This window comes from Mauremys mutica, chromosome 2 (assembly GCF_020497125.1).
Source record: "Mauremys mutica isolate MM-2020 ecotype Southern chromosome 2, ASM2049712v1, whole genome shotgun sequence".
NCBI lineage: Eukaryota > Metazoa > Chordata > Testudines > Geoemydidae > Mauremys > Mauremys mutica.
The window spans coordinates 255,394,578-255,416,946 of record NC_059073.1 but is presented as its reverse complement, the minus strand read 5'-3'; the positions used below and the strand labels follow the sequence as shown (position 1 = coordinate 255,416,946).

General features: G+C 44.4%; 1 protein-coding gene across 1 annotated transcript in view; it reads left to right on the top strand.

Moving 5' to 3' along the window:
* The first annotated feature begins 2,458 nt into the window (after positions 1–2,458).
* Positions 2,459–22,369, top strand: part of RSU1 (Ras suppressor protein 1) — a 203,154-nt gene continuing 183,243 nt past the window's right edge. The window contains exons 1-2 of the mRNA XM_045008255.1: positions 2,459–2,599; positions 2,962–3,073. Coding sequence (XP_044864190.1) covers positions 2,965–3,073 — 109 coding nt within the window. The 5' untranslated portion in view covers positions 2,459–2,599; positions 2,962–2,964. The remainder of the gene's footprint in view (positions 2,600–2,961; positions 3,074–22,369) is intronic.

Sequence of the window (22,369 nt, the reverse complement as noted above, 5' to 3'; positions counted from 1 at the left end):
GCAGGGTTTATTAGTCATCTGGAACACATCTTGGGAAGTCCTTGGGTTAGCATAGAGCAGTTGTTCTCAGCCAGGGGTACGTGTACGCCTGCGGGTACACAGAGATCTTCCAGGGGGTTCATCAACTCATCTAGATATTTGCCTAGTTTTACAACAAGCTACATAAAAAGCACTAGGGAAGTCAGTACAAACTAAAATTTCATATAGACAATGACTTGTTTATGCTACTTTATATACTATACACTGAAATGTAAGTATAATAGTTATATTCCAATTGGTTTATTTTATAATTCTATGGTAAAAATTAGGAAGTAAGCAATTTTTCAGTAATAGCGTGCAGTGACACTTTTGTATTTTTATGTCTGATTTTGTATGCAAGTAGTTTTTAAGTGAGGTGAAACTTGGGGGTACGCAAGACTAATCAACCTCCTGAAAGGGGTACAGTAGTCTGAAAAGGTTAGAGCCACTGGCATAGAGGAATGAAGGTTAAAGCACAGTCCATTCTGGGTAGTGCAGTCCCAGCCAAGCTGTAGTGAACTCCATTGTTCAAGCTCTGTCTCTCTGACCATCTGACCTCCCTGGTCAGAATCACAGTCAGAGCTCTGACTGCCTCCAAAAGCCAAGGCTTATCCTCACCCACCCCCCTAGTCCTTTGATCTTGAGCTGGGGGATTGTTGCTCAGCTTTTCTAAGGAAAGGCAGGAAAGTCCATATCCCTCTGGGTCCTTGGTGGCTAGGTGTCAGTCAAGCACTTGGATTTACCACTGTCTTCTCAGAGGCTCCATTCATATGGGGACCAAGATCCAGACAGCTGCGCAACACTCATATCTATGTCTCTTTGCCCTTTTCCACTCCCTAAGTAACACTGCAACACACAGTGGAAACTGAGGCACACACAGGCTTCATAAAAATTTTACAAAAAATTCCCACTTTGTCACAGTTTCACCTTACATTACAGTACTTTTAGCCTGCTTTAAATATGCACCTCTGTGTATTATTGTTACCTTACAAAGGTCTGATATCAGAGACAGCTATATGATGAACATTTCTAAGGGCTAAGATTTGAAGAATGAAAAGTCATTGATAGAACTGCTAAATGAGCTTTCCTATGTTACTATGACTATATCCTATTGACATTAAATGAGAGGTAATAGAAATGTGATTCATAAGGGGACATAGTAATATGATAAATGCAATCATAAACCGTTAAATTGACTTGTTTGAAGTGTGTTTTGCTACTCAATATTAAATATACACAAAATTCTGGAAGCTTGCTCTTATAAACCAGAGATCAGCACAGTAACTTTACTGCAATAATAATTATTATTATTTGTTTGGCAATAGTATCTAGATGGGTTCTCACAACAAATTTTTTGGTGACCTCAAAGCGTGGCCAGACAAACCACTTGCGTTGTCCCTGCCTCCCAGGCCCCTTCAGTGAGAGACCACTGGGAAGGTGGGCTGGGAACTCACAGGCTTCCTGTGAAGTCCCAGCAGGGCCATCTTTAGCTATTCTGGGGCCCTGTGCAGCCCACCTCTACACGTGTTATTCTCAGTACAGGATTGGGGCTTTAGCATGTTGATATGACAACAGATTAACAACAGGCTTCAGCTCCAAAAAAGCATTGCTAATTTCATACTATGTACTTCAGTTTTATTCCATCTTCCCACTAGATGCAGATATATCCTAAGAATAACTAATAAATAAGATCAAAATTGCTCGGTTGCATTATGTTGCATGTCTATGTGGCAAAGAACATTTACATGAAGAGCAAATCCTTTAAAATTATTCCCCTCCCCAAAAGCAAATGGACACTTCAGAATGGTTCTTCAATCTGTTTGATCAAAAGCTAGAAAGTATTTGTGAGGCAAACTGGTGCTGGCCCTTCCCTAAACACATCTCCCCTCACTTGTTTCATCCTTCTCTTATTTTAAATCCAGACGTAAATAAACCAAATACTCCGAACTCATGGGAAAGTCTCTTGCCATGTGGCCCTGGAACAGCTGTTTAGAAGTTTACTCAAACCTGTGGCTGTGCGAGCGAGCACCAAGCGACCCGGGAGGCGCAGCTTGCCACAGGGCTCCAGATAGGTAGCGGGCCTCAGATCCGACTTTACCCCCCAGCCCCTCTCGTTGCCCCCGACGCCCCATTGCTGCGCTGGGGGCGGATGCCGAGAGGTCACCGGGCAAGTGAGCAGGGCGGAGCCTGGCAGCAGCTGCCTACTCCGCTCCCCCTCCCTCCCAGCCCCGAGCGCGCGCCGAACAGGTTGGGAAACTCCCTTCCCGCGGCCACACAGCACACCGCGTTCCGCTCGTACCCCGGGCCCGGCCATTGGCTGGCTGGCGGGATACCCGGCCCTGATTGGCCAGCCGGGAGCTGCACATTCCAAGTGGGGGTGGAGCGGGCCCCGGAGCGATTCGCCTTATTTGGGGCTGAGAGCTTTCCGCTGCCCCGGCCAGCCGGGGGCTAGTGCGCCTGCGTGCGCGCGCTTGGGGGCGGGGGAGTGGGCGGTGTGTTAGCAGGGCGTGTCCCGGGCAGCGAGTGTCCCCGCCAGCCCCGCGTTCTCCCGCTCGGCCCCGCCCGCCCGCAGCACCCACCGGTGAGTGGTCTCGGGGGTCCCGGAGCGGCTCCGCCTTCCGGCCGGGCGCCCCTGGGGAGTGCGTCCCTCAGGGCACGGGGGTCCCGCTCCGCTGCCGCGCCGGGCCGCCCTGGGTAGGGTCTAGCCGCTGCCCCGGGCGCTGGCAGCTGGGGGGGGGGTGGTCACCCCCCGTCCCTTGCCCCCCACACGCTGCCTGGGCTGAGGTCAGATCTGCAGCCAGGAGCCTCCCGCGGCCGGGGCGCCCTGGGCGTCGCATCTCGGCGGGTCTCTGCGCCCCCCGCCGTCCCCCCCCCCTTGACCTCCAGCTCGGTGGGTGAGTGGGCGCAGTCCCGTCACGAGCGGCTGTTTGTGTTTTGACCCAGGCCATGTCCAAGTCCCTGAAGAAGATCGTGGAGGAGAGTAGGGAGAAGAACCAGCCCGAGGTGGACATGTGTGACCGGGGCATCTCTAACATGCTGGACGTCTCTGGCTTGTGTAGGTATCTCGAGGGTTTCCGCCAGGACCCCCCGTCGCTGATCTGATGTGTTGCCTCCCTCCCAGCCACCAGCAGTCTCTGAAATCTGTGATAGAGGCAGGAGGCTGGCTTTCAAAGAGGCCCTTTCCGTAGGAAGAACATATAAACAACTTCCTTATCTGTCTCTGTTAGGATGAACTTGGCCTTTTGCTGTTCAGACTGTTACATTTCAGCTTGGGCACTGAAAATAAGTTGTCAGTTTCATTGTAGCTCTCAGTCAATTTCATTTCCTCAGCGCTGCACTAGTTGGGTTTCAAACACTGTTTATAAATATATCTGGCTATTTTTATTATGGTAACACCAAGGTACATCAGTTGACTGGGGCTTAATTGTGATCATTATAGACTGAGCTTCTGGTGAAGATGCTCTAAGCCAAATGGGAGAGCTCTCTCCCATCTGCTTAATAATGCCTGCCTCCATAGAGATGATGGCTGTGGCAGCAGGAGATCTCCCACTAATATAGTGCTGCCATAAGAATGGCCATACTGGGTCAGACCAAAGGCCCATCTAGCCCAGGTGCCCCAGAGGGAATGAACAGGTAATCATCAAGTGATCTATTTCCTGTCTCTCATTCCCAGCTTCTGGCAAACAGAGGCTAGGGACACCGTCCATGCCCATCCTGGCTAATAGCCATTGATGGACCTATACTCCATGAATTCATTTAGTTCTTTTTTGAACCCTATTATAGGCTTGGCCTTCACAACATCCTCTAGCAAAGAGTTCCACAGGTTGGCTGGTGGTCGACATACTGGTGCTTAAGTCAATATAACTTGCATTGCTCAGGGATGTGGATTATTCACACCCCTGAGCAATGTAGGTAGTAATTTGTAGTGTACACATAGCCTGAGGCTTGGTCTAAACTACATACTTATGTTGGTATAACTAGGTCGCTCAGGGGTGTGGAAAATCCACATCCTTGAATGATACAGTTACGCTGACCAAAACCCTGCTGTAGACAGAGCTTCTCCTGTCAGCATAGGTATTATCTTCACTAAGTGTTACAGGGTGTCTCTGTAAAGCCTGGTCTACACTGGGGGGAGGGTGGGGGGCAATGTAAGATACGCAACTTCAGCTACGCTATTCCCATAGCTGAAGTTGCGTATCTTATTTTGACTTACCTCCCATCCTCACGGCACGGGATCGACGGCCGTGGCTCCCCCGTTGACTCCGCTTCCGCCGCTCGCCCTGGTGGAGTTCTGGAGTCGACGGGAGTGCGTTTGGGGATCGATATATCGTGTCTAGACAAGATGCGATATATCGATCCCTGATAGATTGATCACTACCTGCCAGGTAGTCTGGACGTACCCTAAGTGTGGACAAGCTGGATGGAGGAGGGCAAATAGAGGAGGAGAGGTAATAGGACTTGCGCAAGGCCACACAGCAGGCCCTGGGCAGAGCCAGGAGTCCTAGTTCAGTGTCCTACCCACAGGACCATACTGGCACAGTTCTAAATTAATGTAAATATTCCTGTTGTTTTTAGGCAGAGATAAGCAAGGAAATTTCAGAAAATTTCATGGACATTTAGTTTACTTTTTTTAATCTATTTTCCTGCTGACCAAACTCTACCTGACAGTTTCAGGTAAAAGAGAATTTGAAATATATCCAAACTTTTTTTTTTTAATGGGCACACTAATATGGGGTATACACCCAAATGAACAATGTTTTCAGACTAGAAAATGCTTCTCTGAATTTGAAACTACTAAATATAGTCCAAACCTGACTTTTGGACTGCTTGACACTTATAGATCTTGTAAAAGACTGTTTTTACAAAAGCCACATCTTGAGCACAACTTGAGTTCTTCCTGCTCCCTTTATTAAGTCAATAACTTATTTTTAATTTCTGAAGTACACTCAGCAGCTTTGAATCTGCGAAATGCTAAGCATCTACACTATTGACTCCCATCAACTTTGATAGAAGCTGTCGGTGCTCTGAACCTGTTGGCATCAGGGTAGTAGTTTAGTTTCTTACATTTTTCTCTCTCCTTCAGAGCATCACTGTCTAAACACACGATTAAAAATAAAGCTCCAATTTAGTCGGGTTCATAAATGTGTATGTGTAGTGCCACTGATTTCAGTTTGGAGAGTTTCCAATGGAACTGTTGATTTCAATGAGAACGACTAATGTGCTCTGTTAGTCACTGAATCAGGGTCAAAGTGGCTTTGTAAACCCTTATTTACCCGAGCCAGTCTCTGCTCATGTGAGTCTGTTGATTTCAAGGGGCTAGTTGACTTAGGGCCTGATTGTACATCTCATAACTTTATGAACTCATCAGTAGGCTAAACTGCAATGTAAAAATGATCATGATTTTCCGTGTTACTTAAAATTACTGCTAATATAAAAAGTGAATTGGTCATGATTTCTCACTGTTATGTTCTGTAAAGTCACTTTTCTGTATATGAATTTTTCTGTTGCATTGGTCTGATTAAAAGGGTATTGCTGAGTTTTGTACTATGAACCACCATATTAATGAAAAATAATCTAACACCCACAGTGTTAACCAAATATCAATTGTAGCAAATAGAGCTGTGATTCTGCAAATGGATTTGCATGAATTAATCCCAGTTGACTGCAGGGGGGCGGGGGCCGCCATGGAGTGGTTTGCCCACCTGTCTTTGGTTGTAGGACTACTGATAGGAAATAATCAAACACTTCTAGTTAACATTGTAATATTAATCTTAAAAATCAATGAGTTATAGTTTCTTAGCCCCCTGGGTAAATGCTCCTATGAATGGTTTCATGGCTCTTCTGTGATTGCTGGTGATCAGGACCTTGGCTTTACATTTAATCTAAAATGCATATTAAATTCTAGCATGAGAGTTTATTGAATTGATCTTTTTTATGCCAGGGCTGAGTTTGGCCTGGCATCTCCGACATACTACTCCCTACTTCTGTGGTCTGTTAAGTACTCAGTAGTTTACTGAATTGTCAGCAGTGCTTCCTGTAACACCGACTAGAGGTAATGGTAGCAAAAACCCTGTTTAAAGCAATAGTAAGGTTGAGAATTAAGACTCCTGGAAGTAAGAAATTCAGTGGTTGCTAAAGTATTAATAAGTCTGCCACCCTGTCAACAGGAGTTTTATCATTGAAATCAATGGGAGCAGAGTAAAGTCAATATTAAGCGTATGTGTGCACTAGAAACACTGCAGCTGCACTACTGTAATGTAAATGCTTATTACAGTGGTGGAAGGGGTTAAGGTAATAATTGGAGATATACCAATCTCCTAGAACTAGAAGGGACCTCAAAAGGTCATCGAGTCCAGCCCCCTGCCTTCATTAGCAGGACCAATTTTTGCCCCAGATCCCTAAGTGGCCTCCTCAAGGATTGAACTCACAACCCTAGGTTTAGCAGGCCAATGCTCAAACCACTGAGCTATCCCTCTCCCCATCTTGAAGAGATGCATTTACTACAGCAGCGGTTCTTCCGTTGCTGTAGTAAATGCATCTCTTCAAGATGTAGTAGCTAGGTTGATGGAAGAATTCTTCCATCGATTTAGCAGTGTCTACCCTGGGGCTTAGGTTGGCTTAACTTTGTCTCACGGGGTGAAGTTTTTCATAGCCCTGAGCTATGTTAAGCTGACTTAAGTTTGTGGTGTAGACTAGCCTTACATGCTTTTAAAATCCTCAAATACTTGAATCATGCTGGAGGCTGTGTGAACAATAACGTGTGATTACTTGGTCTATACACGTGTGTATAAAATCATACAGAAAATAAGATGAAACAAAAGAGGGTCAAGCTATTACACTAGAAGAGGAAAAAGGACAGAGGTTCTGTTCCAAATAATACATAATTCTCTAGAATTGAGAGGTACTGTCTGGCCTAGATCTGTGTAAATAAATTATAAAATAGTTTCTCTTTTATATGCTGACATATGCCAGCTAAAGAGCTGAAAACTTTGATTTTTCATATCTGACAGACATACAATAAATTTAATATTTCAGTATTAATGAAATCTGATTACCCACTGGGATAAGATATTCCCCTTAACTTTAGTTCTTCAAAAAAATTAAACCAGTATGGAACTGTGTTAAACTTAAATTCTTAAATCACTTAACACACAACTGTGGTATCCATATACTTTGTCTCCTAAGCTGCTACACTATTTGTGTGACTTACTGCAGTTTTATGCATCTCATACTCACATATACAGGAGACCAGTTACATTCTTTCTCTTACATGTGTTGTAGCTCAGACTCATGTTTGGACAAAATAAGAAGAAAAAATTCCATCTAGGAGACCAATCTTGATTCCATGGACTGCAGACAAATGTGAAATCTGTGTGTAATTCCGTGTGGTAGCTATCCATGGCAGCATGTTGTGCCAATGGGCAGGCATATGGAGCTTTAATCAAATTATACTGTAGATAACTTTATACATTAACTGTATACTCTTTAAGGTTTTTTTTTTTTTGCTTTCTTGGGCTCGGAAATCTAAGCGCATTTATTAATCTAGTATAAAATCTTTCTGTACAAATTTACACTGAAAATGCATAATACCTTACAAGTATCATGGATGAGACCAAAACAGGCCTAAAATGCAATTGTTGGCATTTATTAAATTAGACCTTTAATAAAGGTTCCAGTTGTGCTTGGGAACAGGAACGCTTATCTGCCCCAAGAAATGAATACCAGGAATTTGATTTTCTCATGGCAACATGAGATAAAATCTAAGGATTAGAGAAGTGAAAAAAGATTGTGATCCACTGAGACCTTTTCTTAATTTTCTCTTACAATGTTTTATCAAAATCAAAGATAAATTAGTAATAGTTCCAGTTTGAAGCAAAGGAACCTGAAGCAACTAAAGTTCTGTTGAGGATTCAAGATCTGTAGTCTGAGACAAACTCTAAACTTGAGTGTTAATTATCTCATACAATAGAGCAGTGGTCCCCAACCTTTTCCAGGCGGCGGGCACCGGACGACGAGCCACTGAGGACCGTGGCTGGCGGACAAGCATCCACCGAAATTCTGCCGAGAAGCGGCAACGTCAAGAGGTGTCGCCGCCGAAAATCAGCGGCATTTCGGCGGTGACGCCTCTTGGTGGTGGTGCCGCTTTTCAGCAGCATTTCGGCAGATGCTTGTCCGCCGGCCAGTACGTGGGCGCACATAGATGCCCTGGCAGGCGCCATTGTGCCCGCAGGCACCGCATTGGGACCATTGCAGTAGAGCCTCAGAGTTACAGTCTTTGGAATGGAGATTGTTTGTAACTCTAACTCTGAACAAAATATTATGGTTGTACTTTCAAATGTTTACAACTGAACATTAATACAACTTACTATGCAGAAGAAAAATGCTGTCTTTTTTTTTGTAGTTTACTTTTAACACAGTTCTGTATTCGATTAGCGTGTGGTGTTTTTCTTTTTTTTTCTTTTTTTTTTTGGTCTCTGCTGCTGCCTGATTGTGTACTTCCTGTTCCAGATGAGGTCTGTGGTTGACTGGTGAGTTTGTAGTTCTGGTGTTCGTAACTCTGAGGTTATAGTGTAATTAATTTAAATATGATGGAACAGGAACTCTTTTTCACAATGTGATATTATGCAGAGATTGCTCTTTTCTGAGTTCTCTGTAGATAATGTAATGGTTCGTGCAATCAAAAACCATCATTACTTAATGTCAAGGAAATTTAAGTTATTTATTGGTTTATACTTAGGCAGATTACTACTCCGCTGTCATGCTTCAGCACCCATTGTGTCGTCTGGATGGTAGTATTTGCTAGTACACAGGTCACCTGAAAAAAATAACTTTGAAGTCTATACTTATTGTTGTGTCAGCACCCAAGAAAACAAATTTTTGTGGTAAGAAAATAATTACCATGTATTAATTACAAATCCTGAGTTGTAATATGTTAAACTATTTTTGCCAAAAGCAAGTATTCTTTGTTTGCTACGTAACTATGGTTTGAAGTAAATAGCGTATACAGTATTTCAACTTATAAAACATTATGGCGGGTGTTGTCATGTGACGAAGATAGTGTTGCATGTTTTTTCTTAGCATGCAAGCAAACGTTAAGTCTTGGGAGGCCATGCAGTGGTGTTTTGTTTTGTGAGATTTTGTGTAGCTGTGTCATTGTAGCAGGAGACTTTGGTCTCTAAGTAGTGTCAATTCTTGAAGCAGTTAGTATCTGAAAACTGGTCAGTGGTGGTGGGCAGTCTCCTCAATCAAGGGATTTCTTGTGTGCTGTCTGAGCACCTTGCATGCATTGAGAAGCAGGCTGCTTGGCTCTGGACCTCTGCTGCTCAGCAGAGGGGCACCACTGATGTCAGGAGAGGATGCTGGTGTCAAAAGAGGTCAACAATGTTGATAGTACAGTAAAAGTTTTCTCTGGCATGTTGGGGGGGGGGCGGGGATGAGAGGGTACTGGTAAGTGGAAAAATGCAGGTTAACTAAGAGGGATGGAGCTTGGGTGTGGGGTTGGGGTGTGGGAGGGGGTGTGGGGTTGGGACACGGGAGGGGGTGCAGGGCGTGGGCTCTGGGAGGGCGTTTGGGTATGGGGGGGCTCAGGGCAGTGGGTTGGGGCATGGGAGGAGGGTGAGGTGCCCGGTTCCGGGGGGGGGTGTTCACCTGAGGCGGCTCCCCGCAAGTGGCAACCCTTCCTGGCTGCTCCTAGGCAGAGGTGCGGCAGGGCGCTCTGTGCACTGCCTCCGCCCCTGGCGGTAGCTCTGCAGCTCCTATTGGCTGGGAACTGCAGCCAATGGGAGATGAGGGGGTAGCGGCAGTGTGCAGAGCTGCCTGCTGCACCTCTGCCTAGGAGCAGCTGGGATAGGCCACTGCGTGTGGAGAGCCGCCCGAGGTGAGCACCCTCCAAATCTGGCACCCTGCACCCCCTGTGCGCCCCAACCCCCTGCCGGCCCCACGCCAACCAGACTATAAACTGGAATTGTAATGAAGATCAGAAATGCTGGTTTATAGTGCTTTCTGGTTGGTGAAGTGCCAGATAAAACAGTTTTTACTGTAACTTGTTTTACTCTTAAATGTTAATTTCTGCCAGTTACAATGCTACTGCGTGCTATTAAGGTTCTCTTATTTTGTTCATGTTATATCTTCTCACAGGGAGTTCACATAGTTGCTTTGGCATAGTTGTCCTGTCTAGTGTAGTATAGTGACAGATTAAAATTGAATGGCATTGTGATATAATAACGATAAGGTATCTTCCAAGGGTCACTGAGAATCTTTGGCACTGTAGTGGCATTCTTATAATGCCAACGATGTCTTCCTTAGTTACTTCCTTCATGTTGGTGGTATTCAGACCAGCAATATTTTATCTTGGCTTCACACAGCTCTGTGTGGAGTTTGAAGAAAAAGTGTCTCCCCTTTAAAAAAAAAAAAAAAAAAAAGGGGGGACATTAACAGGCAGAGTTAGCCGTTTATCTAAAATAACGTGCTGTGTGAAACTAAGAATGAAGGGGAAAAGAAGTCTAGAGGGGTGGAATAAAAAATTGACTTTTCAGGATATCTGGAACTGAGGCATAATGGGCACAGCTTCAGTATGCTCTTCTTGCCCCTTATGTCAAGGATACCCCATCTGTTGATTGGGTGGGATTCCTTCCATATGGCCTTCGGCAATGACTCTGCTTTTGCTTTTAAGTTCCTACCTTATGAGCTTTTCACTTCTGCTTGAGGCCTTAAGATCCTAGCACAATATAAATGTTAATATTTTCCAGAGCTCCATAGCAGAGCGTTCTCTCTCCTTTGAATTAGCCCCCTCTCTCTTGTACGGCTGTAACTTAAAAAAGAGGTTTCATTATGTTTAGATGCTGAACCTTAGCTCTTCCCCTTGGATGTTTGCAGTTACAGTACCGTATTTTCCGGTGTATAAGGCGACGGGGTGTACAAGACGACCCCCTAATTTTACAGTTAAAATATAGGTTTTGGCCTATACTTGGCCTATAAGACGACCCCCCCTTCCGAGGGGGGGGAGCCCAGAGCCTTTTAAATCCCAGCCGCAGCCGGGAATCAGAGGGCTCTGGGCCGCCCGCTGCGGCGGGGAGCCCAGAGTTTTTTAAATCCCAGCCGCGGCCGGGAGTCAGAGGGCTCTGGGCTGCCCGCTGCGGCGGGGAGCCCAGAGCCTTTTAAATCCCAGCCGCCCGCTGTTTATACCCGGCGTATAAGACGACCCCCGATTTTTGGGGGTTGTTTTTTAATATAGAAAGTCGTCTTATACGCCGGAATATACGGTAGGCTCTTCAGTGGCAGAAATAACTACAGTTTTATAAATCACTAAAGGTGCACATCTGAGATAACAGCAAAGCTTAGTTTAAAGAGATTTTAAATGTACAAAATTCAGTCTTGTGTATCTGGCCTATGACATCTGAACATTTAAGTAATAAGTAACAGGGTAACCATCAGAGCCCCCTAAACGCGCCCCTCCCCCCAAATCCCTTCTGCTGTAGGTATCAAACTTCAACAAGTAAAGGCAGAACCATGACTTTCTCATCAGCAATCTAGTGAAATAAAACCTAGATGGAGTGTTTTAAGTTCCTGTGGTTGAGTGGATGGGTAGTTACTGAGGGAAAATAAAGTTGAAAGAGTGAATTTTGTAGTTAGTTCTGAATGCTGTGAGGTCCATGGCTACTTGAAGTGAGTCCAGTGATGCAGCTCAGCTACTGTGACAAATCTGTCTCTCAAACTTGTCTGTTGGTTGATGGTTTGATAGTTCCAGTGGAACATAGCTGTCAACGGATGTTATAGTCAAGGAAGAAGCAGTGATCTCTCAGGTGGATTGGGACAATCACAAGAGCTTAGAATCGTAGAAGTGTAGGACTGGAAGGGACTTCGAGAGGTCTTCTACTGCAGTTCCCTTTACTCAAGGCAGGACTAAGTATTCTGTAGACCATACTTGACAGGTGTTTGTCTAACTTGCTTTTAAACTCCAGTGATGGAGATTTTACAGCCTCCCTAGGCAATTTATTCCAATGCTTTAACTACCTTTACAGGAAGTTTTTCCTAATGTCCAACCTAAACGTCCCTTTCTGCAATTTAACCCCATTGCTGCTTGTCCTATCCTCAGAGGTTAACAAAAATAATTTTTCACCCTCCTCCATAATAAACAGAGAAATGGCTGCTCATCATATAGTCTCTTGGAAACAGGATAGGAGAACTTGGTGATAATGGTATAAAGAGGGCCAGGAGGGTGAGCATGGGTGTAGTTCTTGTGTCTATGGACTGGAGAAGACCATCCACCAGAGCAATAAATGATGCCTCTGCACCTCATCCTGGCCTTTGAACCTTGACTAAGATCTAGACTACTGTAAGCTGAAAGGTAGCATTGGGGTTATTTGCTAGCTTGCTTTGAAAAGAGAGGAGTGATAATTGGTCACTTAGGCTTACAAGAAGAGCAATATAGAAAAATAGCTCCTTTCCGATGTCATAATATTTCCTGAATGCTGTTATGCTGTCTAGAGTTGTCTGCATATCAAAAGACCCTAGCTAGAGAAATGAACACGCACAATTTGATAGGGTTGTGGTGTTAGAACTCTTCATTCTCAATTTCCTGACTCTTGTGTAATTAAAATCTCAATCTTAGTATGGAAATAACAGCTTTTTGGTATTTATTTTCCTTGGCCTAAAAGGAAAAGACAAATATTCCTCAAAGAAAAGGCATTGGTTTAATGCAGTTCTTGAACCTTAGACAGTAAGTAGAAAGATTTCTCTTCACCTCTGGGATGAAAACAAGGAGAAATTTCAACCCAAAAGATACTTTAAGAATCCAGTAAGCAAGAAAACTAAGGGCGTAGAAAACTAATTGAGACTTCAACCAGTGCTAGTCCTACTTTGGTGCTATGATTGTTTACTACTCCTGGAGGCTGCCTAGAGACTGCAGTCAGCATTGGGAACCCATAGCACCGGCATTGTGCTAGGTGCTATATGAACACATAGGAAGATACTCTTCTCAGAGAAGTTGTGATTTTAAGATGAAACAAGTGTGTGACACGTGCTAAGATGGAGGAGGAAGAAGAGGATAATAGTAATAATTTTATGTGGTTAGAGGCCAACTACATGCTTGATTGTTCCGAACCATCCTGTTACCCTATGTGACTTGTTCAAGGCCATGTCTATACTTCAGTGAGGGGGGGTGTGATTGCAGTATGCTGGCACATACCTAAGCTAGCTTTAACCTGGGAGGGGTGGGTACCATAGCAGAATATCTGCAGCAGTACAGTCTTCATCAGGGGCTGTAAAAGCCCGCCTGACACCTTGGGCAGCTATCCCATACTGAAATCCATGCTGCATAGTGTAACTGCGATTGGTACGTGAGCTAGCTAGACCCAAATGGATAAACAAGCACCTCAAACTGCTTACTAAGAAGGCAGAAAGCCTACAAGGAAGGAGTAGAGGAAGGGATGGATCAGCAAGGAGGGCTACCTCAAGAAAACGTAGGGGAAGAGTGCTTGGCTTTTGGCAGTTCTCAGAGTTAGACCTTGCAAAGAAAATTGCAACCAATAGTAAAAGGCTCTTTAGACATATATCTAAAAAGAAAACAAGGAAAGAAGTGGTAACGCTGAGCACTGAAGATGGGGTGGAGATGAAAGATAATCTAGTTGTGATCCAACAGCTAAATGAATGCTTTGCCTTAGTTTTTAAAGAAGGGTAATGAAGAATTGTGGGCATGGCAGGGTGGCTAATGGGAACAAGGATATGGAAGGAGAAATTACCACATCTGAGGTAGAAGCCAAACTCAGACAGCATAATTAAATCGGCAGGCCTGGATAATCTCCCTCAAGAATATTAAAGGAACTGGTATAGGAAATTGCAAGCCCAATAGCCTTTTTAATGAATCTGTAAACTCACAGTTTGTACCGTATGACTGGAGAATTGCAAATATAGTACCTCTGTTTTAAAAAGGGGGTGGGGGGGAAAGTGATCTGAGAAACAGGCCCATTAGTTTGACCTCTGGGTTGTTGTTTTTTTTAATGCAAGGTTCTAGAACAAATTTTGAGTGGTTAATGAGAGAGAGTAGAATACCAGAGTTACGAACTGACCAGTCAACCACACACTTCATTTGGAACCAGAAGTGTGCAATCAGGCAGCAGCAGGGTTAATACAAGAATTGAAAGGTAAGGAACTCATTAAAGGAGACTACAAATGGATTATGCTGAAAGGTGACCTGTCAGGCTGGATGAAGGTTACTAGTGGAGTTCCTCTAAAGAAGGGGACGATAGGATGAGATGGCCTACAATGACACATGGCCCATCTGCAACTGCTATATCTCCAGGGGCCAGAGATGGGACACTAACGCAGGAGGGCTTTGAGTTACTACAGAGAATTTTTTCCCAGGTGGTGAGTCTTGCCCATGTGCTCAAGGTCTAACTGACCACCATGTGTGGTGTCAGGAAGGAATTTTCCCTGAGGTCAGATTGACAGAGACCCTGTGGTTTTTGTTTCTCCCCCATCCCCCCCCTCCCCCCACCCCCATTCCTCTGCACTGTGGGGCACGGATCACTTGCTGGTTTGAGCTAGAGTAAATAGTGGATTTCTCTGTAACTTGAAGTCTAACTCAAGATTTGAGAGCTTCAGTAACTCAGCCAGAGGTTATGGGCCTATTACAGGAGTGCGTGGGTGAGGTTCTGTGGTTTGTGCTGTACAAGAAGTCAGACTAGATGATCATGATGGTCCCTGTGGACTTTAAAGTCTGAGACCGAGATTAAAGCTAGTTTAAGTGTGTCTTTGTGTGCTGCAGTCGCACCTCTGGCTGCAGTGTGAACATGCCGCCAGTTCAGCAGTTTCCAAACTGTGGGTTGCAAGTGTGTGACGGATGCCATTTTGCTCCACACAGCGTGACCTCGGATGTACAGTGCATGCAAGGTCACGCTGCATGGCGGATGCCATTTTGCTCTTCAAAATGGCATCCTCCACATAGCATGACCTTGCACGCACCATACATATGAGGTCGCGCTGTGCAGAGGATGCCATTTCACTCTTTCAAATGGCATCCTCAATGCTGTCTGGGAGGAATTAAAATGGGGCAGTGCCAGCAAAAAGTTTGAGAACCCCTGCCTTTGTCCCTTATCCTCTACATTTACTTTCCAAATGTGTACTTATCATGCTTCATTTATCACAGCCAGTAAAATTAAGCATATGCATATGGATGCAGGATTGGGGCCTTAATTCTTTGTGCCTCTGTTTCCATTTGTGAAATGGAGGAAATACCAAATGTCTGTGATTATACAGTCCTCGGGGCAGGGACCATCTCTCACAATGTTTGTGCATTAACTAGTACAATGGGTCCTCTAGGTGCCACTGGCATACAAATAATTGTTAAAATATTTTTTAGTTGCTGATTTCTTGTAGACCTCACAGGAAGCATTTGGGTATCATACTAGTTCTTTTCTGTGCATTAAATGACCACCTTGAGTAATCCAAAATATATCAGAACATTATTTCATTCTGTTTTTGTCGCTTTAAAACATTTCTACTTTTAAATCAGTGCCTATAATTATTCCAGCATCTGGACAAAAAAGTTCTGCCTCCATTACCACCTCTTATGCTGGCGTTTAAGTTAATAACCGTCATAGGTGCTGACTCCATGGATGGTCCAGGGCTGGAGCACCCATGGGGGAAAAAATGGTGAGTGCTCAGCCCACCAATACCTTCTGCCCGCTGGCAGGCCCCGCAGATCAGTGCCTCCCGCTTCTTCCCTGCGCCTCCCGCCTGCCACAATCCGCTGAGGAGGAGGATGCGGAGGAGCGAGAACACGGTGTGCTGGCAGGTGGGGGCAGAACTGGGTGGGAAGAGGCGGAGTGGGGGTGGGGCCTTGGAGGAAGGGGCAGAGCCCGTGTTCGAGCACCCCCTGGCACTTTGGAAAAAAGTCAACGCGTGTTCAGCATTAGTAGTAATAAAATTGTTCATACACTCTCAACTTTTGTGATTAATAGTCAGAAGATAACATTGCAAAAGACCTGTTGAGTCATCTGGTCCCTCCCCCTTCCAGTATAGGATTGTTCTCTAGGATGTATTTTTCCAGTGTTTTTTGTGTAGACTACTTTTCAAATGACTCATGATGGGGCATGTGTTTTTTCCCATACATCAACAGCCATTAGTACTTTAATACAATGTGACTTGACATTCATTCAAAACAGACGCAATTGAGTAAACTGCTTGTTGTCTATATTGGTTATGAACCTCTGGTGTAAAGCTACCAGAACTGTATGCAAAAGTAGCTAGGCACAATGGAAGGAGAGGCCAGGCATAACCTAATTAGGCAGCATTAACTTCAGCCCTCCATCTGCATTTTAATTTACCCATTTTGATGGATTTAATATAAAGAAAAATAAGAATAGTACAAGATCCCTGTTACAGTGAAGTTTTTAAAACACCACAACCGAGAGCTTAATTTTATCTTCTGGTAAGTGCACTTGTAAGATGCATGTTCTGTAACTTTGCTAGAAGCAGATGTAGAGAACCTCGCTCTGTATTAACACATGAACAAAAAATACTGCCATTAATGGGGTATTTGCAATTCCACTCTGAACTTGAGAGCAGCGGTAACAGCTCCATAGTTAAGATGGCCACTAACTTACCATTGTAAATCCAACTTTTTATCCTTCCCCCAACTCTCATTTTCCCCCAAAGAAACCAGTTTCCCACCCTGAAATTTCCTGAACCACATTTCATCCCTAGGTAGAATTTTCTGAGGGTTGACCATCCTCTTTCTCTCCCCCTGCCCCCGCCTCATGTCTCCAGAATGACTTATTATATTGCGTCTCTTGCTAGGGCATGTCAGGTGTGTTTTGGGGTTTAACTATGTGCGTGTGTGTGCTAAATAGATGTATATACAGTATATTATATACACATCTTTTTTAAAAATAACTTTACACTAAGATTAGCAGGAGAGTTCTAGCTAGAGACTTATTAGAGAGGGACTGTGAAGAGTAGGCTTTGGAATGCTGGGGGGAAGGGACCTGGAGGGAAAGAGTAAGTGGGTTTTTTTGTTTTGTGTTTAATATTTTTTTATTATAACTTATTTTTCCAAATACAAATGTACCAAATTGATCATAATACACAAAGTAAATAAACTGGCTTTGGATAAAGGGAGGGAAGGGGAAGTGACATATCTATTTTCAGGGTCTACGTTAATCATAGACCTCTTAAAAAGTCAGCCCAAATTGCTTTGAATGGTTTGGGCATTCCCTTGTTGTGGAATGTCAGTTGTTCATTAGTTGCAAGGTCAGTCATCACTGAGTCAGGCATCAATATTTGGTGGGGATCGACTTTTCCATTTTAGCAGGATTAATTCTTTTAGTGACCAAAGCTCTACGTTGGAACCACGCTGCCTTGTTACCAGGTAATCTTCAGGTATCAGGAATAGATCCAAGACCTACCTCATACCAGCAATTTTTGATACAGGGGCTCTCCCAAAACATATGAGCTAAGGTGGCACCAAGGGATTTAGATTTCCAACAGCGGGCAGCATTTGAGGCCCGTCACCATTAGCCTATGTGGGAAAGAACAAGCATGCTATGTCTTATCCAGCCCGGTAGCAGGGTTAGGAAGTTCACAGGACTAGACCAGAAAGCAAAGGGTTATTGGAAAGAGTAGCCCTCATAGTTGTGGAGAAAAGCTTGAAAATGTGAATCCTAGAGATTCTAAAACCAGAAGGCAAACTTAAAAAAAAAAAAAAAGATATGTGGCTTAAAAATCTGTGAAATCTTCAGATTCATGCATGAAAGGCAAATATGGCTGGGCCTGGGGAGGTCTGAAAAGTGAAGGCGGAGTTTTTTATCCACACCAAAAACTTAAATGCATCACACTTTCTAAGTATTAAACGTTAAGGTCAAGATTGTGAAAACCAGGAAACTGTAAGACTGCTAAAGCCAAATTTAGGCTTCTAAATAAGAGGCCTGATTTTTCAAAGATGCTAGGTTGGTGTATAGGCTCCTCACCTGCAGTCCTCTGGTCTGATGGTCTTAAGGCCCACTGAAGCAGGGCTCTCCTCCCACAGGTAGAGGGGTGTGGGTGGGTGGGTGGGTGTGGGAGGGGGTGGGGCTTGAGGGGCTAGATAGTGTCTCACTTCTAGGTTAGTGGTTTAAATCCAGACTAAGATTAAAGTATCAGAAAGCTACCATCTTTTGACTTCTGGTCACTGTTCTATATGTAGGGCCCTACCAAATTCATGGTCCATTTTGATCAATTTCATGGTCAGAGGATTTTAAATGTCATGATTTCAGCTATTTAAATCTAAAATTTCATGGTGGTGTAATCGTAGGGGGTCCTGACGCAAAAAGGATTTTTGGGTGGTTGCAAGGTTATGGGGGTGAGGGGAGGGATGCAGTACTGCTACCCTTACTTCTGCGCTGCTGCTGGAGAGTGGTGGCTGCTGGCTGGGATCCCAACTCTGAAGGCAGCGCAGAAGTAAGGGTGGCATGTATTGCAGCCCTTACTTCTGCGCTGCCTTCAGAGTTGGGATCCTGGCCAGCAGCAGCGCAGAAGTAAGCCCAGCTCTGAAGGCAACGCACAAGTAACAGTGGCAATACTGTGACACCCTCTCAGCCCCAAATAACTTTGTGACCCTCTTGCAATTCCTTTTTGGATCAGGGCCCCCAATTTGAGAAGCGCTGTTGTCCCCAATGAAATCTGTATAGCAGAGGGTAAAAGCACTCAAGACCAGATTCCACAGTCCATGACGGGTTTTTCATGGCTGTGAATTTTGTAGGGCCATATCTATATGGAATGACTTTCTAGTGGACAAGTATACACACTGCAGAACTGCAGTCACTGCAGTATAGATCCTTACTGGTAGACTGAGCCTGGAAAGGACGCTCCCGCTGGTAGAGCTGATTGCCAAATGATCAGAGTTGGGGGAGTGTTTGTGGAGAAGCTGATGGCGAGAGTATACCTGCTTTGTGAATATAGGACTTCAGTCTCCCTTTGTGGCTGGTAATCAGGCACCTTTCAAGTAGTGAGCTGACTATACATCAAACATAAAGACTTTTCCTTTTCAGCACACCTGATACCTTAGAATAGAATGATAAAAGTTAAGAAATCAGGCATGAGAAGTATGCACAAGTGACCACCTTCAATGAAATCTATAAACAGGTATTAGTGGTTTCATTCTGGGATGTCTCAACCTAGGAATGTGGTCACTAGATTTTAGTGAAATAGCAATTTCAGTTTTAAAATAAAAAGAAGCAAAAGTTGAAATACACCTCTACCTCGATATAATGCGACCCGATATAAGACAGTAAAGCAGTGCTCTGTGGGGGGCAGGGCTGCACACTCCGGTGGATCAAAGCAAGTTCGATATAATGCAGTTTCACCTATAACATGGTAAGATTTTTTGGCTCTCAAGGACAGTGATATATCGGGGTAGAGGTGTATTGTGATTTTTATTTTTATACGTAATGCTTTCCATTCTAAAATTTGAAAATATTGTCATGTTCAGAACAAAATGGGGGGTTTTGTTTAAAAAAAATAAAAAAACAATCTTCCCTTCCGTGGAAAAAAGTACTTAAACCAAGACTTTTTGAAAAACGAATAAAATGCTAAATTTTTAGTGTTCTGGGTTTCTGTACTTAGTTTTCATTGTATTGTACAGCTACTTTGAAAATACAGTTTAAGTGATGTCAATGTGTTGTCTGACTTTAGAATACTTTAAAAACGAAGCTAGAATGCCATCTTGTGGCTCTGGTAGCTTGATGTTCCTAGAATATTTACAAAGGCATGGACTGCTTCAGAAGGTACAAGAAGGACACAGCAGAGGGAGTTTTTGTGGCAGTATGAAGTTTTCTCTGTCCTTTTATTTTCAGATTTCTTAATATATTTGCAGCCTGATGCAATATTTTCTGAATTGGTCAGGGCCTTGATCTTTCGTTTATTAAAGATAATTTCAGGCAGAGGTTGAATAGATGCATAAAGTATGTGGTTAGCTTTCTTCATATTAGTAGAGTGGGTGAATGAAATGGCATCAGCTGCCCCTACTCTCTGTGGGAACCCATTTCAGGGACTGCTGCACCAGATGTTTCTGCCACTGTGTTGCAAAGCCTTAACCAGTTTGTCCCAGGTTTTAAAGGAGCGTGCTCTGGAATGATCCTCTTCCTCATGTGATAGGAAAAACTGCATCTTATTGTAATTCATTAAATGTTAGTTTTAAAAGGCTTGTCACAATATTAAGTTATTAAATATTAGCCATTCTGTACAGTAAGCCTGTGTATGATGGCTAATGCTCTGTTTGCCCTTCCCCCGCACCAGTTATCTGATCCTAATAGGTTATGCAAAAGCAATTGCTATGAATTTCTTTGCCCTCCTATTCTTAGTGAATTGCTGAAGAGAGATCTTTGTTTTAAGGATGTACTGGTTTCTTTGGAATAATTTGGGGTGAGTGTCCTGTGTTTTCTTCTCCTTTTCTTCCTGCTTCTCTTCAACTCAACCATTTCATGGGCTTGGGAGGAACTATTGCATGTCCAGGCCTTAGAAATGAAATTTTCATGGTGCTGTTTTTAAACTCCCCATTCCTTTCTCTGGTTGGTTCCAGGGTTTGAAAATTCAACTTGGCAGAAATAAGCTTTCACGGGTTGGGGCCATCATCTTATACAAAATCAAGTTCTTATTAGTGGTGACCCTCCACATTTATAGCCTTTATACTTAAGATAATTTTCCAGACATGAACACATGTAAACCTATGCAGTGCTGTGCTTCTAAAGATATACCTCCAGTTCTAGTGTACATATAAATTCCAGCTTGAGGAGACATAGCCACACTAGCTCTGAGGCCAAGTCTATATTACATCAGCACAGCTGCACCAATGCAGCTGCAGCGCTGTAGCACATCAGGTGAAGACAAGTTATGCCAACAGAAGAGCATCTCCCACCAACAACGCGCCGATGTGGACAGTGCTTAGGTTGCTGTAACTTGTGTCGCTTGCGCGCGGCGGGGGTCTCTTTCACACCCGAGGGTATGTCTACACTCTGAAATTAGGTCAAATTTATAGAAGTGGTTCTTTAGAAATACTCTAAGTGCATTAAGTCGGTGGACTGCGTCCACAGTATGGAGGCTAGCGTCGACTTCCGGAGCATTGCACTGTGGGTAGCTATCCCACAGTTCTCGCCACCCATTGGAATTCTGGGTTCAGATCCCAATGCCTGATGGGGCAAAAACAGTGTCGTGGGTGGTTCTGGGTACACGGAGTCAAAGCACAGGGTTGGGGTACTGGTGGCTGTACTGCCTAGAATGGCATGCAGCTCATCATAGAAGCAACATGTTTGGGGCTGTGACCCGGAGCAGCCATTTGCCTCTCTGGTTTTTTGGTAGGCTTGCCTGAGCGCCTTAATTTTCACACGGCACTGCCGCGAGTCCCTGTTATAGCCTCTGTCCTTCATGCCCTTGGAGACTTTTTCAAATGTTTTGGCATTTCATTTACTGGAATGGAGTTCAGCTAGCACAGATTTCTCTCTCCATACAGCGATCAGATCCCGTACCTCCCATTCGGTCCATGCTAGAGCTCTTTTGCAATTCTGGAACTCCATGGTCACCTGTGTTGATGAGCTCACCACGCTGGCCAAACAGGAAATGAAATTCAAAAGTTCGTGGGCCTTTTCCTGCCTACCTGGCCAGTGCATCTGAGTTCAGAGCGCTGTCCAGAGAGGTCACAATGGAACACTCTGGGATAGCTCCCGGAGGCCAATACTGTCGAATTGCATCCACACTACCCCAAATTCGACCTGGCAAGGCCGATTTCAGCGCTAATTTGTCGGAGGTGGAGTAAAGAAATCAATTTAAAGAGTCCTTTAAATTGGGGAAAAAAAGGGCTTCATCGTGTGGACGGGTCCAAGGTTAAATCGAGGTAACGCTGCTAAATTTGACCTAAAATCATAGGGCTTGGCTACACTCAAAACTTCAAAGCGCTGCCACGGGAGTGCTCCCACGGCAGCGCTTTGAAGTGTGAGTGTGGTTGCAGCGCCAGCGCTGGGAGAGAGCTCTCCCAGCGCTGCACGTATTCCACCTCCCTGTGGGGATTAGCGTACAGTGCTGGGGCACTGTTTACACTGGCGCTTTGCAGCGCTGTAACTTGCTGCGCTCAGGGGGGTGTTTTTTCACACCCCCGAGTGAGAAAGCTGCAGCGCTGTAAAGCGCCAGTGTAGCCAAGCCCATAGTGTAGACCAGGCCTGAGTGATGTAAGTTACATCAACTTAAGTGGTATTGTAGACCAACTCTGAGTGAGCTAGTGCACTAAGATACCAGTGTAACTCTGGTGATGGGAGGAGCTAGCTTTCCTATGATCCACTTTGACCAGCGGTTCTCAACCAGGGGTATGTGTACTCTTGGGGTACGC